This window comes from Nuphar pumila, chromosome 4 (assembly GCF_984573655.1).
Source record: "Nuphar pumila chromosome 4, dmNupPumi1.hap1.1, whole genome shotgun sequence".
In the NCBI taxonomy this organism is placed as follows: Eukaryota; Viridiplantae; Streptophyta; class Magnoliopsida; order Nymphaeales; family Nymphaeaceae; genus Nuphar; species Nuphar pumila.
Genome location: NC_143252.1, coordinates 11,357,939 through 11,382,557, shown reverse-complemented (window position 1 = coordinate 11,382,557; position 24,619 = coordinate 11,357,939). Strand labels below are relative to the sequence as shown.

At 38.4% G+C, this 24,619-nt stretch overlaps 1 protein-coding gene across 2 annotated transcripts in view; it reads left to right on the top strand.

Moving 5' to 3' along the window:
- Nucleotides 1-14,683: 14,683 nt before the first annotated feature.
- The window catches only part of LOC149839368 (uncharacterized), a 46,473-nt gene continuing 36,537 nt past the window's right edge, over nucleotides 14,684-24,619 (top strand). For both annotated transcript variants that reach the window (XM_090004097.1, XM_090004096.1), the window contains exons 1-3: nucleotides 14,684-14,896; nucleotides 19,247-19,456; nucleotides 19,609-19,734. In XM_090004097.1, the coding sequence (XP_089860223.1) occupies nucleotides 14,720-14,896; nucleotides 19,247-19,456; nucleotides 19,609-19,734 (513 nt within the window). In that variant the 5' untranslated portion in view covers nucleotides 14,684-14,719. The remainder of the gene's footprint in view (nucleotides 14,897-19,246; nucleotides 19,457-19,608; nucleotides 19,735-24,619) is intronic.

Genomic DNA, 24,619 nt, shown 5'->3' with positions numbered 1-24,619 from the left:
TTTCAAAAAAAAAAAACCAGGAGAAACATTGTGAAATGAATTCTGGTCTTTGTTTCTTTTAAATTTCAATAACTATCCATTCCATTCAGCCTACGGCTAGCCCTTTATTATTTCCTTTTTCAACTTTATAATGGAAAGAAAAAAAGTCAATCTTGAGCTTCTGTTTACAAGTTGAAACGAAATAGAACAGGAGAGTTCCCTTCTCACAACTTAACTTTTAATTTAGTGAGGTTTCTTCTTATTTGAAAATGTGATATGAAAAAGGAGAGAGAGAGAGATCTTGTTTAGATTTTATTATTAGCAATTTCCTCTCTTTTTTTTCTTTTTTCCTTCGTAAGATAGAAACCTTTCATTTTCTTTCTCGTGTGTGTGTGTGTGCGCGCGTGCGTTGGAGTGGGTAGATGGTGTTAAAAGCATTGAGGTGTGGGGGCATCATTGTTTCCAAGTGGGTGGGTGGATGATTCGATGTTAAGTACACTTCAGCATTTTAATGTGTCAACCTTTTGTGTCTCTTTTTTCTTTTCGGGGTACAAGAATCATGTTTGATGATTTTCAAAATCTCTTTTTGAATTGTAAAAGTAGTTCAACAAAGTATGTTCTCTATGAGATGCAGTACTGCCCATCATATGTCGATCCTAACCTTCCCATTGATTCTTCCTGGCTGTCATTCTTCACTTCTTAATCATATGATTCTAACGATCCAGATGCTTTCGGTTGGACGGCTAAGATTGACACATGTTGCATAGATTACGATTAGTTACTGCGAGGGTCGCTTGTTGGAACTCGTGAAATGGGCTCGCCATGCTTGAGCATGAACAATCAATTTTCCTTGCTCACTTCCTATGGTCTTGTTAATTGATAATAAATATATTTTACATAATATTAAAAAAAATATTATGGGGCGGGGCTGAACGGTTCCTGTGTCAAGCTTAAGGCCCAGGATCGAATCCTCTGCCACATGGGGGGCGGCTGTTGTTTTGTTAGGGTCAGCCTAACCCTAGCTTGCCTTTCAATAAATAAATAAGTACATTTTACGTAATATTTTATATCATAGAATAAAGTGTTTGGCTTGGCTCATATTTATTTTGTAAGTGAGCTGTTATTAACTTAGCTTAGTAGGTTTAGAGTCCATATTCTATTATTTTTTACTCTGAAAAAAATACTTCTTTTTTTTTTTTTTGAAGATAGTCATGAGTTCTTACTTTGAGATGCACAATCCTGGTTGAATAAACAAAACTGGAGATTGCATATTCCATTTTAAATTTTAATATGAAATGATTATCTAGAGTCTCATGCTTTAGTAATCAATACTAGGTTTAAGAAGCCACCCAGCTTCTTAAAAACCCTGTTGGTCAAAAAGCCAAGAAACAAGCATTTGCCATAATGGCCTTGTTTTCGTAAGAAAGAAACACAATTGATCATGAGATGGTTGGTAAGCTTATTCACATTAATCATGAGGATCATTGGTATGTACACTAGTCCTAAGATTAACTTTCGGCTTCTAATCTTGGTGGTTTGTGATCATGTTATGGTTGATGATGTAGTTGTAATGTATCATGGCTCTAATTCTTTACTATTACATTAAGGGCGAGTTTGATAGTCTCAGATCTGATATATGGGGATTGAATTTGGTGTGCTATGTCACAAGAACACGCCAAAAATAACATGAGATCACCGTTTTTGTTAAAATTTTCATTGAAAATAATAAATAGGACACGGATGGAATGAGATTGCTCGATGGTTATGTCTCAGTATCATAATTGAGGGGTCTCTGGTTCGAATCCTATGATAGTTACCCCTTAGCTTTAACTGTCAAACATGTATGCATGTAAGATGACAAAACACAAGAGTGAATTAGAGCATCTCTCTTACAGTTGTCATGGGACCCATGCAAAATTCATGTGTTACTCAAACTATGAAATTAAGATCTTCAGTTCTGGTCAGAGAACGGTTAACTGTTCATGTAATGCTGGTTTTCGCCTTCATTGAGAGTCAGATTTCAGATCTTAAGAAGTGAGAATGTAGGATCGCAAATCACCTTGAACCTCAGATCAGAGGCAACCAACACGTTTGCTTTGAAGAAGAGAGAATTACAATCACAACTTGCACTTTCTCATGTGTGCTGCAATTGTGATTTGCAAACAGAGGAAGCTGAGAAAATCCAAAAATCAAAGGCATCAGAAACATGCCCTCAGTGATTTGTTCTTTAACAGCCTGCTTGGTCGTAGAGTTTGCTGATAAAATATTAAAATTGCTAAAGCTTTCAATAGTAAATATGCAAGGGGCCTTTGGGTAACTGTCATCACGTGAAGTCTTTTACCTCTCTCTCTCTCTCTCTCTCTATATATATATATATATATATATATATATATATATATATATATATATATATATTATATATATATCATCGAACGCCCAATCCTTGGATGCGCTCACTACAAGAAAATTGTTAATTAGCGACGGAAATTTGCGACGGATTTTTTCCGTCGTAAATTTGCGACAGATTAGCTAGAGAAAACTAATTTCATGAATCTGTCACTAATTAGCGACGGATTAGCGATGAAAAACTTGCATCGCTAATCCGTCGCTACTTAGCGACGGATTAGCGACACCAATTATTTTGTCGCTAATCCTCAATATGAGAAACCATTTTAGCGACGGATTTAGCGAGGAAAAAATTCCCTCGCTAAATCCGTCGCTAATTAGCGACGGAAAATTTCCGTTGCTAATTTTCGATTTAAATCGAGCGCGAAATTTTCCCTCTCCCCATTCGAAATTTAAACTTACCTCGCTCGATTTAAACCGACTTCGGATACTGAAGCAAGGTAACGAGAGAGAGAGAGAGAGACTAACCCGGCTTCAGACTCATCGGTCTCGTCGGCGACAAGGAACTCCACGATGCCGAGTCGGAGGCGAGAGAAGAGGATGGGAGGGAGCTCATGATCGGCCTTCTTCTTGGGGTGGTTGGAGCGCTCGACCTCCTCGGCACCGAAAGCCGCATTGTAGAAGGCGACAACATCGGCTGGCCTCGGCGCCTGAACCACGAGCTTCGGCCTGAGCATCGAGAACTTCGCAGCGGATTCGTCGTCGCTCTCTGCTCCGCTCCCGTTCTGGTGTTCCCCTCCTTCCTGCGCCATCTCTCACTTTCCCCTTCCCCCGAATGCACGAAATGAAACCCTAGAAATGCAACCACAACGAAGAAGAGGTAAAGCGAATTCACGAAAATGAAGAAGAAAAAAATACGAACTAAGCAAACGCCGGTTCATAGAGGACGGCGATGCCGGAGAGCACGCTACTTAGCGACGGATTTTTTTTTTATTTTGTTTTTAAAATTTAGCGACGGATTAGCGACGGATAATGTCCGTCGCTAATCTATCACAAATTAGCGACGCCAATAACGACGGATAAGGTTTTTCGCTAATTAGCGAGCAAAAATTCGCGATGGACGCTATCCATCGCTAATCCGTCGCTAATCCGTCGCTAAACAGTTTAGCGATGACTTAGCGACGGATTAGCTATGGATAGCGTCCGTCGCTAATCCACGATTTTCTTGTGGTGGCTCTGCACATCAGTTTCTGCATTTTTTTTCCTTTTTTAATTTTTGTCTTTAGCTATGGTTTTGCCCGCCGCTCAAGACATTTTTTGATAAAAAGACAGCATTTTTCCGCAGCTGATCACGCAGATCAGCAATGGAATAGTCATCCGATGATATGGTCTACTATATATATATATATTTATTTATTTATTGGAAGAGTAATAACAATCATGTTGGACAAAAATTCTACTGGCACCTTCACATTGAAGGATCTCAGTCTTGGGACAAGAAGATTGAGAGTGATGGGAAAATAATTCACTGTAAATCAATGGGGACAGCTATGACATGTCTTGGTGTTGTGTCATATGGCAACATTCATTTGTGGCCTTATCAACATTGTCCATCTTTAAGTTCTGAAGAGACTCAGAATTGTTGGTGGAATTGATTCATGAATTGTTGGTGGAATTGATTCATGATGTAGGAGGATGTTGGTACTACTAAACAGCTTTTTTGGGACACTTGATGTAACAGTTTCAAAATTTTACTTTAGGCTATGCATTGGAATGCAAATATGGTTTCAGTGTTTTGTGAAAACAGTGCATTGAGACTTCATAGAGTTACCAATTTCATACCTTGTTTGGGATCTCTCGGGTTTTAACATTTTAAAAAGTTGGTGTTGGTTTGGAGTAAGAAAAAAAGAAAAAAAAAGATGGGTACATCCGTCTATTTTTCAGCCACCCATCGCTGGTGGCCACCCAAAAAAGATGGGTACATATCTGCTGATGATTGCGCACGGATCAGCAGTGCAATGTCTTAAAAAAAAAACACATTTAGCGGTGGTGGTGACCGCTGCTAAATGTGCATTTTCTGGCCAGAGCATACCCCCCTAATGCTCTTTTTTTGTGCAAAATCAACGGATCAGTGCACATCCGTTTAACCCCTCCAACGTTACATGTTTTCCTCTATATATATATATATGAGAGAGAGAGAGAAAAAGAGTCGAGGTCTGCCATGAATAGGGATGTAAATTGCTCCTATTTGGTTCGTATGTGGCTAATACCATACTCAACTAATCGGATGTTGATAATATGTATTCAAATTGTAATTCGGATTCGGATGGTGAAAAGCTCGCAACAGATCCACTTTTTTGCATGTAAATTTAGATATCCATCAAATTTGGATATTTGTTAGATTTTGTGACAAAAAAATCAAAGCCATATCTGCATCCGATTATAAGCGGATATGGGTTTGGCTCAGGGTTACCAGAAACACTATAAGAGAGTGTAAAACATGTTTTTATTTTTTGAGAAACTGTTTCGGAAGCGGAAACCACTGCATTTTTTAAAGTTCAGGAAACATCAAAAATTCGTTCTCATGATATGAGAAACTGTTTTCCATGTGTTTCCCAAGAGTTTCCCTTTCATAGAATATATATTTTTTATTTTATTAATTTATTATATTGTTTTTTCTTAAACATTTCCCATGTGTTTCTCAGTCGTTTTCTGGTTGGTTTCCCAAATCGTTTTCTGTTTATGGTTTCATATGTGCATTAAAAACCTTTTCTTCTGTTTCCGTTTCCCAAGAAATTTCCCATTCCCTTTCTGGCTGTATCTTAAGATGAAGAGAGGATCTAAAATCATCTGTTTGCTAAACTTTCTGATTTGACATTATGCCAATGCCAGATCAAAGCTTAGGATCGCAAATCTGATTGAAATCAAACGCACTTTGAGAGTTTCTCTTTTTTTATGGTTTTTCCCGAGGAATCAATAGAGTTTCAGATTTGAGGGTTTTATGCATGTTATTTAGAATCATCTTATTTTATTAATAAAATTTACATCACTTCGTTTTATCTGGTTGTCACTTTGCATTATTTGGATCTATGTAACAAAGACAAGTGGACGTGACACGTGTTCAACTCACAAGTTCGATTTTTTTTTTTAAAAGGATATGATGACACAATTTTAAATTTGTAATCAATAAAAAACTTGTTTTTGATATTTAATAATAAAATTATATTTTTATTTAAAAAACTTACAATAATAAGAGTAATCAAATAATATTAAAAAAATATGCATATATGTGGGTGTCCACACCCAGGTATCCGGGCATGTCCAGTTGTGTCACTTGGGGCACGCGATGCCACGAAAATAGCATATCCCTATGACATAGATTTGGATCCTAATCCAAGTCCAAATTCTACATCTAGGTACAAAGAAGGCCTGCCAAGTCTTTAACAAGTTCATGATCTTTAACTAAAGCACCAAAGCGACCCACTAAATTTGCTTGAAAAATCACCTCACAGTATGTAAAACCTGTAAAAAATGAGTATTATAGATAAATAAAGAAAATATCCTTATTATCTGGTTTTTTAATTCAATTCTGAATGAATTACATGTTTAATTACTCATTTTTTGCCAATAAAGGTATAATTGGTATTTATAGAATTATTTTGGGTAATTAATTATTAAAATATTTTATTTATATTTAAATATATATATTTAAGTGTGTTTATGACTTATAAAAGTGTTTTCATAGTGTTTGAACTTAACCAGATGTATTTAAGTGTGTTTATGACCTATAAAAGTGTTTTCACAGTGTTTGAACTTAACTAGATGTATTTAAGTAATCTGAAAATAATTTTTTTATAAAAAAAGGTAACATATACCGTCTCTTAGGTATACCCAGAACCCAGCAAACCTCATGATTAGGCATACATTTTTATTTTCCAATTATGTTCATGTGCGCGCCCTCGCACCATAGGGATTTCCAAAATCCTGAACCCGACTCAGGTTCCAAGCCTTGTATGCATTATAGAGTTAGAGTGCCCCTAAGCACCATCAAAATAGCATTTCTCATAATCATGGCTTGACTCGAAGCCCACAGTTTCATCTAAGTCTTGAGCGAGGGTGTATGCGCCTGCATCCCACGTACCAAGCCATCTACGTAGCACAAAACCTATATATATCTTCTTTTTTTACGTACGCCCATAGTGAAGTCACATGGACTTCACCCAACATATTGGTTGTCATAAGCCTAGTTAGTACTAGAATGGGGTTTTGATCCTGTTGTACCCAACCATAATAGTGCAGTACCATATTCGATTCATCAGTTTTTGGTAGACCTCCATGGTCGACCAAACAACGACATAGTGGCATACGCCACTGTTCGTTTCAACACTGCAGCCCCATAGGATAGGCTCGTCCACAAATGTCGGCAATGCGGACACAACAGCGGAATAGTGCTTGTTGCCCCACCCGATGGATCACCATTCTGGCCAGATACGGCGACTAAAGCCGGGCTCACTTAGGTCCGGTTCTGGCAGTCAGCAGCAACCTAGCCACTGCTGGAACCAACCTAGACCCCAACACTTCTGTCACATCTTAGGTCTTTGTTTAACATCTAGAATTCCCCATGATTTAATCAATTTTTTTCCAAACGTTTTACTATATGTACCGACCAACAACATGATGATAACATGTATTTTTATTTTTGGAAGACGAGAGATGAAAGCAAAGGACCTTCTTAAACTATCTAAGAAATCAGCACATGGTTTTATGAGAACATTTGCATATCGAGTAACTGCTACATGTTTTCAGGAAAATATATGAAGCAGATCAATATACTCATTTATTTGTAACAGTATAGTAGGTAACACTGATGCTTAGCCCACTAGGAAAAGATGCAAAGATAGATGGATAAGTTTGATTCTTTGTGGGGCATTGAACCTTGAATCCAACATTCCAGTTCTTTTAAAAGATGTTTAATGATTTCAAATGACCTCATCGAACGTTTGGTTGAGAGCACGACAACAGGTATAGCCTTCGGTGTCCTTAAGGAAGAAAACATCATACACATAATATACCAATGAAGACAACATCTAATGTACATGGCTTTTTAAGCGAGATCCGACGGAGAGAATGTGTGGAGCTGAACATGAAGTCAGGTGCATGATGGTAGCAGTCGTGCACGACTCCCTCAGCATCCCTTATGGTGGAAGCCATTGGCTAAACCACACTGCATCACCACATAGGCAAGTAGGTGACTCGGTCCAGCCTTGAACGACCTAATTACTCTATCGCCAGCCCCAATTAATGGTGCTAACTCCACCTTGATGGTGCTGCAACATAGTTGTGCTACAGGCCATTGACCACTTACATACAAAATAACACCCTTACCTCTTTAAAGTTTCGAGACGGCAACAACCGCACCCTCTTTTCCTTCATTGGAGCGGCACACCACGTCGCCAATGGAGGACCACATGGTCCAACAATGGAGGTCGACCACCAGGTGGGAGAAAACGTTTGAGAGAGAGAGAGAGAACGTTGAGATGATCTTCATGTTTTTCTCAAAGCACCTCCTTTAACACCACCCACTGAGGTGAGTTTTTTTTTTCAAAAAAATTTAACTCCTTTGGATCTCCCCCACCCTATCCCACATTAGTTGGTGGGTGATTTCCATTTCCAAAAACACCAACTCCCCACCTTTATACAAGTATCTCCAACCACTCATACTTGTTGCTTTATGGGTACCCCTCATCCCCATTTGGTGGGATTCCACATGTTTTTTGGAAAAGGAGAAACCAAAAGCCAAACTTCCACACGTTTATTGTGGGAGGTGGGTTAGGAGATAGGGGGGATTTTACCAGCCCACGATTTTTACCTTCTCTTTTTTTTTCACTTAAGTAAAAATCATCATTTTTTTGTGCAGAAAGATAATCATTGTACAAAAGGTTTTGAACCGAGGTCTTCTACCAAAGGGGCAACAAACCCCATTACTTGTGCTATCTTACATTTCATTGCAAAGTATGTGGATAAAATTGTATTTAACCCCTTTTTGTTCAGTTCTGAGTTTTATGCAAAAAAAAAAACAATTTTCATTTATATGTGGGCGCATCATGGGTTTTGAACTTGGGTTTTGATTCCCTACCACTGTAGGTTCTACCACTACACCACAAATCACTTGTTGTTTATTTTTGCAAAGAAATTCCCTTTATGTCTTATTGAGACATTTTTCTTGTTGATGGATCTCTCCCGTTTCCACATGGATTTTTTCTTTCGTTTGTTCCAACCTGGCACTCTCTCACGTTAAATATGCTTCGGACTGAGACCATACGGGGATCTATCGGTCCGCTATGGGGTCTATGCTTGTGCGCACCCACAGGCTAAGAGTAAGATAAACCTTAAATAATTTAAGTTGATTGGAGACATATTCCTGAGGAATTGTGAACTCTTGATATGACATTGTTAGAACGTGTAGAACTACAACTTATGCTAGTATAAATAGATGTACTTTTAGTTTAGGTAATTTTTGTATGATATCTTGAAGTAGAAAGCATGATCAGTTTTCTTAGAATAGTGTAAATTACATGCTAGATATAACTGTAAATATTGCACATATTTGTACATGGGACACTGAGCATCACATATAAATATAATGCTTCTTACGCAGATAGGCGAGTCTGACCCTTCTGCTTTAAATATTTTCAGGTAGCGAATGAATTGGAGCATCGAGGCATCATATTGAGTCAAGAGATCTCCAATTAGTGTTTTTGGTTATGTTGGACTCTGATTAATGTAGTTACTTTTAATTGATGTAATGAATATTTTAATGAATGAATGGAATTATTCAGTGTTTCTTTGTGTCTTACATGTAATGCACCCAACTCTTGTTTTCGCACTTCCGCTATTTCAAAAAAAAAAAAATTTACTCCAAAAAGTTGGGGCGTTACAGTGATCATGTGGGGCCCTAATTTTTCAATCCCTAAAGGTTGACACCCCTATTCCCCTCTTCTTCCCCTAAGTTTTTTTTTTCATTAAACCCTCCATCACCTTAAGTTCACGAACTCTCTCTGTCTAAACAACTAAAGAAGGAGAGCCCCTGTATTGCCCTAACCTCAAGCGACGCTTCACAGAAGACCTCATCTCAGACTTTGAGCCCATGTTGAAAGATGAAACCAGTGATGGTGACTATCCGATGAAATCAACAGACCTCCAAGCCACCGCGAAGAAGCAAATTGTTTGCTGGAATATGAAGCGCTTTAGTGATCAGAGTTAGGGGGCTTTGGGGGAAATTGCATATGCAGAAGTGGACTATGAGGATGATGATAACTTTGATGATGAGGGAAGTCTTGAAGATGATTTGCATGCTTCATCAAACAATAGTGACCACCCACCTAAGAGATGAACTGATATGGTTCAGAGTTTACCGAGTGAGCAAGGGTGAGAGCATTTGAACTTTGCATAGAGGGATTGAGTTCAAGGGTTTTAGAAAAAGGGGATTTGTGTTGTGTGCAAACTAGCTATTAGAGATCCTTTTGGACTTAGAATTTTGGATTTGTGGATTTGGAGGAGATCGTGGTTTCTATTAGTGAATGGGTGTGGAAGGATTTTGGATGATCAAATAAATGTATAAAGACAATACAGGTCGTGAGGAGTACCTCAACTGAGTAACCTTGTGCAGGTTTTTGGTGAAAATCAGTTACCCGAATTTTCATTTGGTGTTTTTTTTTTTGTGGAGAGTGTTTGGGTATCCACTTGGTATTGTGTGCATCTTGTAGCCCTCTCCCTCAGTGTGGAATAGCTCCAGTCGAACTTCTTTGTTGGTTTTCTTGTTGTTACACGTACACACTAAGTGTCCAATGAATTGAAAAGTGACAATTTGTTGTTTTTTGGGTTTAAAAGTATTATATATTTTTAGGATACCTTAATTGAACTTATAGAAAGCATGTTTAGGCATTAATGGTATACACAAATTATTATTGTTTTAAATACTTAATCAAAATACAAATGCAAGTTATGCGCACACAATACACTTAGTTGTAGATATTTAGGAATGTTATTGCTCTAAATGCTTACCCGTAATGCAAATGCAAGTTATACGTAGTTCACTTAGTTGTAAATATTTAGGAATGCTATGACTGACTATATGCTAATATTTTTGGTTTGGTGTTGTAGTTGAAGATCATGTTTGACATGATCTTAAATTAGTGAAAATATAGAGTGTATGTGTTGCAGGTACCCTTATGAATAGGTTGATACATCCCATGCTCTCATGAATAAATTATGATTTGTGTGAATGTTATATATATATATATATATAATGTGTGAGACATATTATTCATGAAATGTTTGCTTTACATATTGATTCTTATGTCTATGACTTGAAATATGTAGAAGTTAGGTATGTTAAGGTTTAATTGCTTTATATTATGGGATGTGCATGTTCACGTATGCATGCATGAAATTACATGTCTTATTCTAGCATGCTTTGATGTCCAACTTATGAAATATAATGTTTCTTGTAACTATTTTATGATATCAATGCATATGATGATATATTTTTATATGATGTTGAAACATTACATGATGTGAAATAATGAATGCATGTGATATAGGTTCGGGATTGAGTTATAATTCATGGAACCCTGTTGGTTGAATGTATGATTTTATAATTGAAATGTCGCATTAAGTGATGTATGATGTGACACATATTGAATGATACATGAAGAAAAACATGCGATAGATCTTTTGAGATCAATTGAATATTTGAGCCCAGACAAATTACTCAGGATCCTATGAGCAGTCAATTATATTAATGCATGTATGACAATAATATTTATTGAATAATGTACCCATTAAAGAACTGTTTATGAAGGATTCTCTTTGAGGGTATGCATGATCAAATCAGGTAATTCAACTAGTGTGGTAAGCATCTATGAAAAAAATATATTATCCAAAAGCAGGTAACCCGCTAAGATGATATACTCTTATAATAATTATAGTATCCAATACGACTTGGGCGGTAACTCTTTGTGAGGTTGTATATTTTTCAGATCAGATGATTCAACATAGATCTTGTGAATCTTTATTATGATTAAATACGATGTTATAATAAATTATAGTGATCTTATGAGTTGGTTGAGATAGCCTGTTATGCATTTATGAATTTAACTTTTCTGTTGTAACATGATTATATGCTAAACTCAAATATGAGAATCAAATCTTTATCGACTTTAAATTTTGATGTAGATTATGTTTGAGATGCTTATATTAACGTATAGGTGAATGACACATCACACTTGTATAGTCTTGTTGCAAATGATCGTATTATGATTGTCTGATTGAGATACATCATACTTATGTATTATGATTGTCTAACAGATTTATTTGAAAAGCATGTGTGTGTGTTTCACGCTAGAATGATCAAATGAGAATTGACTTATTATTTATAAGAATTATGTATAGATATGAAAAATGATGTGATACTTGTATGTCTTGAATGCCTATGAATTCTGCTTTATGAAGTAAGTTAATGTTAAATAAAATATTAAGTGATAAAATACTTTTAAATGCTTTAGATTTGAATGCTTGATATATTTTATTTAAGTTTAAGATTTATTTACCTTGCTAAGCTTTAGCGAGTAAAGAATGATGAATAACTGAAGTGAAGAACTTGTCACGCAACATCATCGAGGGCTTATTCTTACCTTACGATTTTGATAGATATGATCTTTTTGTTTTAAGTACTTGATCATATAAAGACTTAATTTTTTTTTATACTTTGATTTGAAATAAAACTAAAACTCTTTATATTTCGGTATTAAATTATACATGGTTTGAAATGTGTATCTTGGTTTGACTTTATCTCTAACGTGACCCCACCCAAAGTCTTAACTGATTAAAAAAATGTTTTCACATTAAAAGATTTGATTTACTTATACTTGCCCTAAAAAATAAATGATCTTGAAATTTCAATATTGAAAAAATAATCAAGGTTAGATTTTGGAGGCCTTACACGATATCTTACTCTAGCTAAATATAGGTCCAAAAGCCCGCATGAACTGCTAAGTTTTTCTCAGTACCCAACCCACCTTTCATTGGATTTGGAACTGAAAATCATGAACCTTAAGATTTAACTAATTTCTGGGTCGCATAAACGTAATTGGGCTGCAATAGAGACATGGGTTTTGGGCCAGGCTGCATCTAGATCCAACTTACAAATGGTTGATTTCAGGATTGAATCTACCTAGAGCCAACTCACTCCAACTCTTGGGCAAACCGAGTTTTACCTAACTTTGCCAATGGGTTGGGTTTGTGTTGGGTGCTTGACCCCAACCCAAACCACATTAGCCAGGTATGGGCGTAAAATGCCAACTAGTCAATGGGTTGGGTTCACCCGGATCTGGCCCGTACCAAACCCTATAGGGTCCGGTACGGTGATAAATAAAAAGACCTGATTAAGACTAGAGTATGGATCTAAAGGTTTGACTAACCCAGTTATAGTTTGTGAAATTGTATACCAGACTCGGGCTCAACACTATTTCCTATTAAGACACAATTTTTCAATGTAAAAATGATAAAAAAATTGTTTTGCCGGGTCTGGTTCATTAAGTTCTTATGGTGGGTCCGGGTATGGTTTCTCTTATGATGGGTCTGATTAGACCCAGGTCTGGACCCGATACCATACCCAAAATTTGGGGCCAGGTCTGGTTCCGCTTGGGTCTGAACCAAACCCGAGCCATTGACACCCCGGACTTATTGTTGGATATATATCCGATCTAACTCTTAATACAAAGCAGATTCAATACTCAACCGAGTACCTTTGCATGGTACTCTGACCAATGACCATTGTCACATCCCTTCACTGATCCGAGTACCTTGTATGTATTTTTATTTATGTGTATATGTATACACAACTTTCTATCATGGGCATAACTATGGAACCAAATTGAGCTTGAGCTCGACGTATTCCGGAAAAATGAGTCAAGTTCGAGCTGGCTCATTTACTAAAAAAATATATATTGCCTGATTTGAAAGTAATAAGTTTTGAACTCTAAACCTATTGACCAATGACTGGATTTGGATCTCAAACAAGATCCTAACTAGGGGTATCAATGGATCGGGTTTGGTTCGGAACCAGGTGGAACCAGGCCCCAGTTTATGGGTGTGGTATCGAGTCCTAACCCAGATCTAATCAGACCTACCATAAGAAAAATCATACCTGGACCCGATAAGAACTACATGAACCAGACCCAGGAAATACCTGGTAAAACCAAACTTTTTTTATCATTTTTATATTGAAAAATTATGGGTCTTAATCGGAATTCGGGTCAGGCCTAGGTCTGGTATGAAATTTCACAAATTATACCCTGGTCCATATATTAATCGAACCGTCAGGTCCAGACCCAGGTCTTAATGGGGTCTTCTTATTTATCACCATACCTGGACCCTATAGGGTTTGGTTCGGGTAGGGTCCTGGTAAACCCGACCCGTTGACACCTCTAATCCTAACATGTATTTGGATTGGATTCAGATTTGCTTGCTCAGATTATTTGGATTCAGATTTGCTTGCTCAGATTATTTTGAATAGGTCGAATCAAAATTCGATTAGGTTGCATTTTCACACGTAAAAGGATTATTTTTAATATGTTTTTATTGGTTCTAGCTTTTCATTACATATATTTACAATCCGGATTTCAACCCTCCCTGGCCAGACGCAGTTTTGGATTCGGATTTATGTCTTTGATTCGGTTCCGGATCTATCATGATCCGGACCGTATCCGATCAACTTGCCTTCTCCATTGCAAGCTCTTTAATGACCAAAACACTCCTCTCTCATCTAAATTTCCAATTTTATCCCACATGAGTTTCACCCTCGCTCCTCGCGCATTTTAGAAAGTCAAAGCCCCAAAGGGCACAGCGTCGTCTCCAGTTTTTAGACATTAAAATAACGGGTCGGATGTAACCCGATTTGGAATCCGATTAATCGGGTTTGGTAATAATCGGATTCGGGTTGAGTATTGAGTTTTGCATTCACAGAACAAAATCCAACGGAAGCCCGACCCAATTAAGTGTAAATATCGGGTTTTAAGCTAGTCAGATTCGGATTCAGTTTTATTTTATTTCATCGAAATCTGAATCTGAAATCGAACCCAATTAATTCGGACTCGGTAATGCCAAGATCCGACCCGAGTCCGATCCGTCTACATTCTTTAGAAATTGATCTCCAGAGGCCGATGATCCCTTTTATGTCCTTGACCGCGAAAGCTACAGCATTTTAGTCATTTCATTATCACAATTTTATCTCTAATTAATCTTCCGTTTCTGATTCAGTAAATATAAATAAGGTTCGTTATATTTGTTACTCTCTCTCTCTGCGGGCGCCCAAGCCTTCGTCGTCTCGGGGATGGCGTATCGGAGACGGCACTCTGCAAGTTCGTCCTCGCCCTCTCACGACGATGGCTCGTCGCTCGCGGCCCGGGCGATCCGTGCGTCGTCCTTGCACCGCGACTCCTCGTTCTCGACGGCCTACGGGGAGACAGTCCTCTCCTCGCCGAAGCAGAGGGACCCTCCGCCGCAGCAGGTCGGTTCCTTTCATCGATCTTCCGGTTCTTGTTCTTGATTTTGCTTTGCGATCGTTTCCGGTTGAATCGGTGGGAGATTTCGATGATTCGGTGCTGGATTTGGGACTTTTTTGATTGAATTTAACGGGTTTTTGATGAGTCCTGGGTGAATTTAAGAGTTCTGTTTGTTTTTTCTCCGGAATCGGGTCGGGATTAGGGTTTTTTTTCGTGATGTGAAATGAAGAAAGCAGTAGTGACGGGCGGAGATTGTTAAAAATGGTTGCGCTGATGGGAATATTGACGAAATCATACCGGATTGGAGTTTTTTAGGGTTTCTCCTTTCGTTTTTACTGCGATGGTCGTTCTCTGCTTGTTCTTCCTTTCGTATTGTCCCGTAGATGTTGCATCTCTTGAACGCGTTCTGTGCCTTATCCTGAAGCTAGTCTTCTCTCAGTTTTTAGTGAAGCAGCATGATCGCTTTTATTTTGTTACATGGAGGAAGCTTCCTTTGCTCTTTTTTCCGGTAGTTCTCGCGCTGTGTGTTTTATCAGTTTTGATGTGAATGAAATTTTGTTGATGAAAAGATAGTGCACCAGGCCATGTTGGATTCCACAAGTATGTAATTACGGATTTATGTTCTTGATAGGATTATTTTATATGTTTATATGTTAAATTCATTTCCTGTATTCATTAGGGTCCAAAACTTCCTTTTAAAAAAAATCCTTCTCTTTTCTTTTTTCAGCAAATTCTGTTGTCGTGCGAACGTAGTGCTTCGGCAGTGCGTTTATATGACCGAAAGGTACTCTTTATGTATTTTGTCAAAGTATCTGGTAGTTTAATGATACATAATCTGAACGTTTTGTGGTGAATAACTAGAGTACTGTGAGAGTTATTCAATGGAAGATCTTAGGGTTTATTTAACTATTTTAGATGAGTCAAATGGGATAGTGGGATGATGACTATTAATTTTAAGGTTTGGACAATGGAAGGGGTGATCTAGATGTAAAGACAGATAAATATGGTGAGAAATAAGCATACTTTTTTTGAACTTCTGAACTCAAAAAGATGCTTAGTTCTTTCTACTGGGGGAATATTTGATATCTGAATTATGAAGTAATTGCCTAGATTATGCGTGTTCTTATGTTGTGATCTTGATGTCAATTTCATCACGATCTTGGCTTGAATAAGCTGGATGGAGTGGTTAATTTTTGAACTTGTGGATCATCTGTTCATTTGAAGTGCTGTAGAGTATCCAAAGAACTGTCATCATTTACATTTGAATCCACTAGGATCCAGCATTGAGAATAGAGACCATGGTTGGATGTTGGAATTTCTGAATTTCTGATGGATTTATGAAGTTCATCCAGATAATGGTTGGGAGAATTACCTTTTCTAATAGGGGAAGAGTTTGCGTGGTTGGCAATGGATGAGAGAGGCAACAAGGTTGCTTCATCCTCAACTTTTTTTAGCTTAGTGTGTGGTGGCTTTACGTCTGGTTTGTAGTTGACAGTGGGTTAAGGGGATCATAGGTAGAATGTGTAATGTCCTATATTCTGTTTTTAAAGTTTGTGGCTTAACGTTCAGTACATATATTCATTCTCTAGTCTTACCTGCATGGTTTATGCCCACTGACATAGGGACATTAGGAGCATGTTTGGTGGATCCCCATGCGAATCACTCTCATTTGAATGAGAGTGATTCTCGTATGGCCCATTTCTCATAGACAACCGAACATGAGAAAATGGGACCATGTGATTTTGAATCAAATGTGATTCGAAATCACTCCAGCCCATGAGATTTCAATTCTCACGAGCTTGGGCGCCTGTCAGGGGCCTGACATGCATATAAGATGAATGTTGAGGTTTTCCCCAACGTTCTTCTCAATGGTCTGGCTCCACAGTGTGTCCCCACCATCCATCTTCACACCTGAAACTTGCCAGAAGAAATCAAGGTCGCCGGAAGATGATTGCCTATGCTGAGCAGAGGAGGGTAGATGTGTGGTGGCACTGGTGGAGCTTGTCAGAGAGTCAGGTAAGCTAGTTTTTTTTTTGTCTGCAACTGGTGACGATGGGAGGGAGGGGGGAGCTTGGTAGACGTCTAACGAGCTCCACCTTCTCTCATTCGAGACCCAAACAAGGGCTCTCCGTTGGTGAGCCTATGTTTTTTATGTCTACAACCGGTGATAATGGGGGGAGGGGAAACTCTCCGGTATTGAGACCCAAACAGGGGCTTTCCATTGGAGAGGCCCTGTTTGGGGGTTTCCCCTTTTTTTTTGTCTACAACCAGTGATGATGAGGGCAAGGGCAGAGCTTGCCGGATGTCCGACAAGCTCCACCATCTCAAAACATAGACCCCAACAGTGGCTCGGGGTTTTCCAGCTTTTTTTTTGGTGATGATGGGAGAGGGATGAAAGGGGGAGCTCGTTGGATGCCCAGCGAGCTTTGAATTCTTTCCTCACAAGAAACAAACATGAGATTTGGAATCTCATGAGATTCCAAATCTCATGTGATTTATTTTCATTCTTGTAAAACACAACCAACCATACCCTAGGTGTGATGACTAACATGCAAGTATGTTCACGTACATTAGCTGACTACAATATCATTACAAGTTTAAAAGTTCAAAGGAAAGATACAATGGTACAAAATCGTTAATTGGCCAATGCATGTACAGAGTACAAAGTCAAAATTCAAGTAAACAAGAGCTTATGTGATAGTTCTTTACGAGTAACTGTTTTCCCATTGGTTGTACCCAAGGTTTTAAAACCTGTGACTCGGAACTCGGCTCGTTCTTTATTGACTCGTGACTCGGCGGGTCAACTCGGTGACTCGGACCGGGTTTTGTTAACTTTTGATTTTAAAAGAAAAACAATATATAATTTGTCTCAAACCATGTTTTCAGTAAATATATAGTCTAAAGAGTTGACAATAAAAAAATGCAAGTTCAGAGTAGAAAAAGTACAAACTTCTTCATAACAAGGTCACATGGAAAGATCAAGTTACATGAAGAAACTTCTTCATAACAAGCATGTCTTTGGTATTCAATGAAGGCCCCATGTAACTGAGTCTAGAAACATACTTAAACTCAAGTTTCTAATTAGAATGGTTTAGGAATTTCAGCTAAACTTCTCCAGAAGACACCCTAGCTTTTGTTAGCTTTCCTTTCTAGTAATCTCACCTCATTGAGAACAGCAACACATCATCTTGCATAAAAAGCCAGATTGAATTAGTTGCAACAAGGTAAAACAACAATAAGAGAATGAATCACCAGAAGAAATTCCAATTATGACCAAGGGAAATGCTGTCACATGGATACATGTACAAGCATACTGTACAAGATCAGCACAACTGGTATGATATGGGTGTTTCTGTCAAAAAATAAGGATGACAGGGTACAGATTGTTATGCACAGGTGTGATACAGACTTTGTACAAAAATGTATTTTTATATACAATGAAGGATATGATATGTGTTCATAAAACAACACTCACAGGCATTCAACACCAGAACATGAAGTACAAGCACCGATACGTGTATGCTTCACTTTTTTGTTAGATCTTTGAATCATTTTTTTTTGCCAATATGTTTAATCAACACATAAAGATTGATAAATCATTGTATCTTTGAACTGGTTTGTCTTGTAATTTATTATTTATTATTAAACTGTTATTTTGAAATACCCAAAAAATCAAATTTCAAATATCCCAGAACTCGGCCGAGTCAGGTCGAGTCAAGGCAAGCCGAGTTTACCCTGCTGGGTTGACTCGCTGGAGGGCCGAGCCGAGCCGAGTCAACCGAGTCACCGAGTTGACTCGGCGAGTTTTAAAACCATGGTTGTACCCTTCGGAAATTATATTCTTAACTGTTCATTTCACATTTCATGTTCAAAGGTGGCTATCGATATTTTTAGAAATAACTCTTCTATTACTGTAGAAATTGATTACTGGTTGATGGAAATTGGATGCACCTGTCCTTCACTTTGATATTGCTTGGATTCTATTTTATATGCCTATATAGTTTTTGCTTTCTAGCATTGCTTGTATTTTGGAATTAAGGGCTGTGGATGAAGAGACTGATGCTCAAATGGCTGTCATTTTGTTATTTTGAACTCTATATCTTATCTCCCCTTTGGATGGATTTCTCAAAAATGTATTGTTTGTCTTGTTTGGTTTACTTTCACTTTGACATTAGTAGTGTATCAGTTTTTCTGTAGGATAGGCTTGTTTATTTTTTTTTTTTTTTCAAATCAGTAGTGGATCCATCCTGTTGGCAAACAACACATTCTGGTTTTCTGTTTTCAGAGTTGATTATTTACAAGGCATTGGAAATATGGTCTAAAACCAAGTGCTCTTGTGGTGCTTTTGAATTCAGGCATCTACAGCATATGAATATACATCAATGAGAAATTTGAATGATTCGAAATCTGGTTTCTGGGGTGTTCTTGCTAGAAAAGCAAAAACCATCTTTGAGGAAGATAATGGTCCTCAGAAGATTGAAGCATTTAGCAGAGGTAGCCCTCAGATCTCTGAAGCATTTGGCAGAGGTAGTCCTCAGATCTCTGAACCATCTGCAGGTGTTCAGGTGTGGATTTTTAGTATAATGATGGTTCTCAACTTCTTTGTGTCAAATCTGTTACACTTTTTCCCTAATTTTTGAGGTCCTCTTGCATTTAGTTGCTCAAATTCTGAAGTGGAATTTTTTTATACCCTAAGTGATGGATCTCATGTTTGCAGTTTCATGAATCAAATCAATCTACTGAGGCCCCTAGGAGAATGGAGAACCCTAAAATTCAGAAGGGTTTAGATGCCATTGCTTCCTCCCTCAATTACATTGGTGGGACAATTGGAAATGCATTGGAGGTAAGTGATTACACTGTTGGTGTAATTATTCATCAGATAATTTAATGGTTGTTCTTATCAATTTTTTCTCCACTATATTGAAATCTTAATTTTTTCATTGTTAAAATATGAAATTCTTTAAGCTTTTGGAGAAGATATGGCTCAGAAAAGAGAAAAAAATGTTTGCCACAAGAAAATGGGTGCCGGTATGAAGTGAGGTTGAAAAAACAAGTTCTTTCAATTTTGTATTGCCAACTGTAGAATCCAGTGTAACTTTTCCCAAAACCACATCAACTTTTTGCTAATTTATTCACTGCCCCTCGGCCATGAACACATGTGTGATCCACAACGTTATCTTGATCTTTCACCCTTTCTGGAGTCGGTGTAGCACTGGTCTTCAAAGATATAGTAGTGAAAGATGTCAAATATAAATGTGAATATTTTTATTTCTCATCCTTCTGGGTAGACAAAAATAATTGAAGTTGCATCCCCAATTGTTTGTTTATCTGAGTGATCAATTCTAATAAATCAGGCTTCGAACGGTTTAATAAAGTTACATGCATTCATTGTCAGTTACTTTACTAACTTTTGAAGGTTGGGATTGGGCAATTGGAATTGTGGAAGAAAGAACCCAAAAAAGAGTAGAAAACGGCTGCATCAACTTTTGGAAATGCCACGCTAGGCAGGAGTAATGTTGCCAAGAAGGGAAGTGGAAAGGTGAAACGTTGTGGAAAACTAAAAATGGGAATTGAGGTTTTCAGTTTCATGTGAATCAAATCATGGAACAAACGAGGAAATGACCAGGAAACAATTGGGAAATGTTTAGGAACTGAAGCAGTTTATTTTAAATCTTTTTAAAGGTCTCAAATGGTAGTAATACTAACTTATATTTTCCTTAACTTAATTTTAAGTCTTAATGAATACATCATAATAAGAATAAGGTTTTACATATGCAAAATAAAATATATTTTAGAACTGCAATATAAGATTAACATATATGCAATTTTAATTTGCACCTGGGTCGAATTGGATAGTTGGATGACCCTTGTAAGAATGCATGACAATGATAAAATTACCATCATGCTCGTAAAACTAAATGATACCAATTATGTGATGTGGACTATGTCACATGGGTGCGGGTGCGGGGATGCGGCACTTCCAAAAAACCCGGGTGCGGGGGTGCGGCAGGGGCAAAAATGTAAATATATATATATATATATATATAATTTTGAAGTTTTAACAATTTAACATTTAACATTGTCAGAATATCATTTATCATGCATGCGGTATATCAACCTAAACATCAAATTATCAATCAAATAAGTAAAGCAATTACATAAATCAACCTAAATATCAATCAAATCAGTAAAGCATAAAAGAATTAAATTACATACCAAAGTATATCCTGATGAAGTAATGGATGTTAATAATTTTCTTCTTCATCATCAAATGCATCATTAAAAGGAATACTGGGCTCAGCTAAATCCATGTTTGTTATGTTGAAATCATGCTCTCCCTCGAAGTCACACTCTTCTGGGTTTACATCCCAAAATTTGGATGTTCATTGTCTGCATTACAAACCCAATTTGAAAATGTTAAATACAATACAAGTATATTTAAATGAAAAACTAAGAAATAATCAAATAACTAAGAGAGCAAATTAGTACCTGTATTCATCATTGGTTCGCGAAAGTAGTCGAAGATTTGAATGAACATATACTAAATCCTCTGACGCTTGCTGGTGAGTTTGTTTCTCTTCATGTTGTGGATTTGAGAATATGTGCTCCAATTTCTTTCACAACAAGATGAACTAGCAGGCTACGATAGCAATTTTAATGCAAGACATTGGAGAAGAGGTGTTTCTGATCCAAATGTTGACCACCATGTGATAAGATCTATATTATCTTCTTCTCTCGCGAATAATGCCGGTCCATATAATCTCGAAGATGAAAATTTTTCAAACTCTTGTGTGACTTGACGTAGAAGATATGCTTCTGGAAAAAGTCTTGTCATACACATATTTCTATATTTTGATAGCTCTGGGTCTAAATTTGGAGGGACACGACCAATACCACCAGCCCGCCACTTATTTGCATAATATTTTGGATTAAGAGAATGTGCCATGCAATGCAAATGAGTGTTGCTCTTATCCCATCTTCTAACTAAAATTGAATGAATATGATTAAAAAAATTTGAATCATCCAATGCAGAATTTTTTTCTTCATGCTTGAAAACTATAGCTTGTATTTTTTCAATCATATTATCCCACATTTCATAAACTCTGTGAAGCATGAACTCATATTTATCAACTTCTCTTAACATTTCCCAAATAGGTTGCGTAAATTGAAGGAAGTATACCACTCTGTCCCAAAACTCATAATCAAGAATGAATTTTTTAATTTCTTAGGCCTTGATATCATCATCAACACGATAGAATGTCCAATTTTCATCAGTCACCATGTTAATCAAAGCATTCTTCACTCTTTTAATCCTCTTCACCATCACAATGATTGACGCAAAACGTGTTTCAACGACTTTCAACAATTTCAAGTCAGAATGCCTATTAAATATATCATTAGCACGATGGTGGTTAACAACAAAACTCCTAATGCTTTTGCATTTCTTTATAAATCTTCAATCCATGAACATAAAGCATATGCTTGTGAATTTTCTTCTTCTTTGGGGTTGCAGATGCTCTTTAGGGCTAGATTTAAGTTGTGTGCTACACATGAAGTCCAAAAAATATGAGGGTACTCACTCTCCAAACTCAACGCTGCACTTTTACAAACTGGAGCGTTGTCTGTAATGATTTGTACTACTTTCTAATCACCCACTTTTTTTATCACTTCTATAAACAATCCCTTCAAATACTCTGCATTTTTATATTCCCCAGATGCATCAACTGCTTTCAAGAATATTGGGCCACTAAGCGAACAAGCAATGAAATTGATCAATGGATGCCTTTGAATATCTGTCCATCCATCAGACACAATAAAAACTTCATTTTACTCCCATGAATATTTTTTAATCTTCAGCAACCTCTTCACATTTGGCCTCTCTTCTGCAAGAAGTGTGGTTTGTATTTTTTCTAAACTTGGAGGCACATAACCACTCAAATTACAATTCGCTAAGGATGTTATTAAATCCTTCCAATAAGGATTTCTAGCCGCATTAAATGAGAGTGAACCAGAATAAAAATACTTCACAACTTTTCTATTCAATTCTTCTCTTCCATATGTATTAAATGATGCTTGTATCGTTCCTCTACCTCCTATATTGACTTTTTTTATTTTTTTTCAGCATCTTCTTGGTGTCTTGCAAATGACACACTAACTGCAGAAGAATCAACCATTGCCTTTCTTTTCTCGTATTCTTCTTGTATTGTCTTCGCATTGTCTCATAAACTTTTCTGCAAGCTGAAATACCGTGTCCTGGTATCTTCAACAAATGAGCCTTCACTCTTGTGTAAGACCCAACAAAATCTCTTTCGTAGAGCTTGCATCGAAATCTTTTGTTTCTACCACCGCCTTCTCCAGTTTTTGCAAGTTTATCTACATGTACCCATAGTGGCCCCACATCGTCAATCCCACTACAACTATCAGCAAAACTCACATGTTGGGATGAGGATGATGCAAGTCCTTTCCCTTTATCCGTCATTTTTATCCTGAAAACAGAAAAAAATATATTCAAAATTTTAAATCAATTATATATCATTATCTTGATATAAAATCACCAAGGATGGGGGATCTGCCCCTCCCCTGCCAAAAACAAGGAGTAGGGACGGGGGTTTGACCCCCTCCCCTGCCGAAAACAGAGGGAGCAGGGGGGGCTCAGCCCCTCCCCTGCCGACCCAACAAGAGAGCGAGAGGGGGGGCTCGGCCCCTCCCTTGAAATCAAAATGAGCAGGATGGGGGGCTCGACCCCTTCCCTGCCGAAAATAGGGAGGGGCTCAGCCCCTCCCCTGCAAACCCAACAAGAGAGCGAGAGGGGGGGGGGGCTCGACCCCTCCCCCCGCCGGAGCAGGGGCCCCTCCACTGCCGACCCAACAAGAGAGTGAGAGGGGGGGGGGGGGGGCTCGACCCCTCCCCTGCCGAAAACAAAGGGAGCGGGGGGCCTCAGCCCCTCCCTTGTCGAAAACAGAGTAAGCAAGGGGGGCTCAACCCCTCCCCTGCTTTCCCAACAAGAGAGCGAGAGGGGGGGCTCGACCCCTCCCCTGAAATCAAAATGAGCAGGATGGGGGGCTCGACCCCTCCCCTGCCGAAAACAAAGGGAGCAGGGGGGGGGGGGGCTCGGCCCCTCCCCTGCCGACCCAACAAGAGAGCGAGAGGGGGGGCTCGACCCCTCCCTTGCTGAAATCAGAAGGAGAGGGGGGATTCGACACCTCCCCTGCCAAAATCAGAGGGAGAAGGGGGGCTTGCTCCCTCCCCTACCGAACCACCTTTAGAGCAAGAGGGCGCAGGGGGGCTCGGCCCCTCCCCTACCGACCCAACAAAAGAAAGAGAGGGCATAGGGGGGGATCGACCCCTCCCCTGCCGACACAAGCAGAGAGTGAGAGGGACGTACTTGCAATGAGGGAGAGGAGGAGCTCAGGAGGTGGCGTCGGGAGGAGAAGGCTCGAGCAGAGCTGCGTGGGAGAGGAGAGGAGTGATTTGGGCAAAAAAAAATTTGCCCTAATTACTCCTTTTCATCGGGATTTTTTTAATGTTCGAAATCTGGACGAAAATGACCCTGGGTGCGTTGACCGCACCCAGGGTCGTGTTGACCGCACCCAGTGCCGCACCCGCACGTGCACCCGCGTCGCGTCGACGTGGGTGCGACACCTGCTTTGCCGAGTCCCTGTTACTTAGGATGTGGACTTTAAATATGAAGAACTACATTTGGGGGAAAGGGTTGTGGGGGTTAGTAG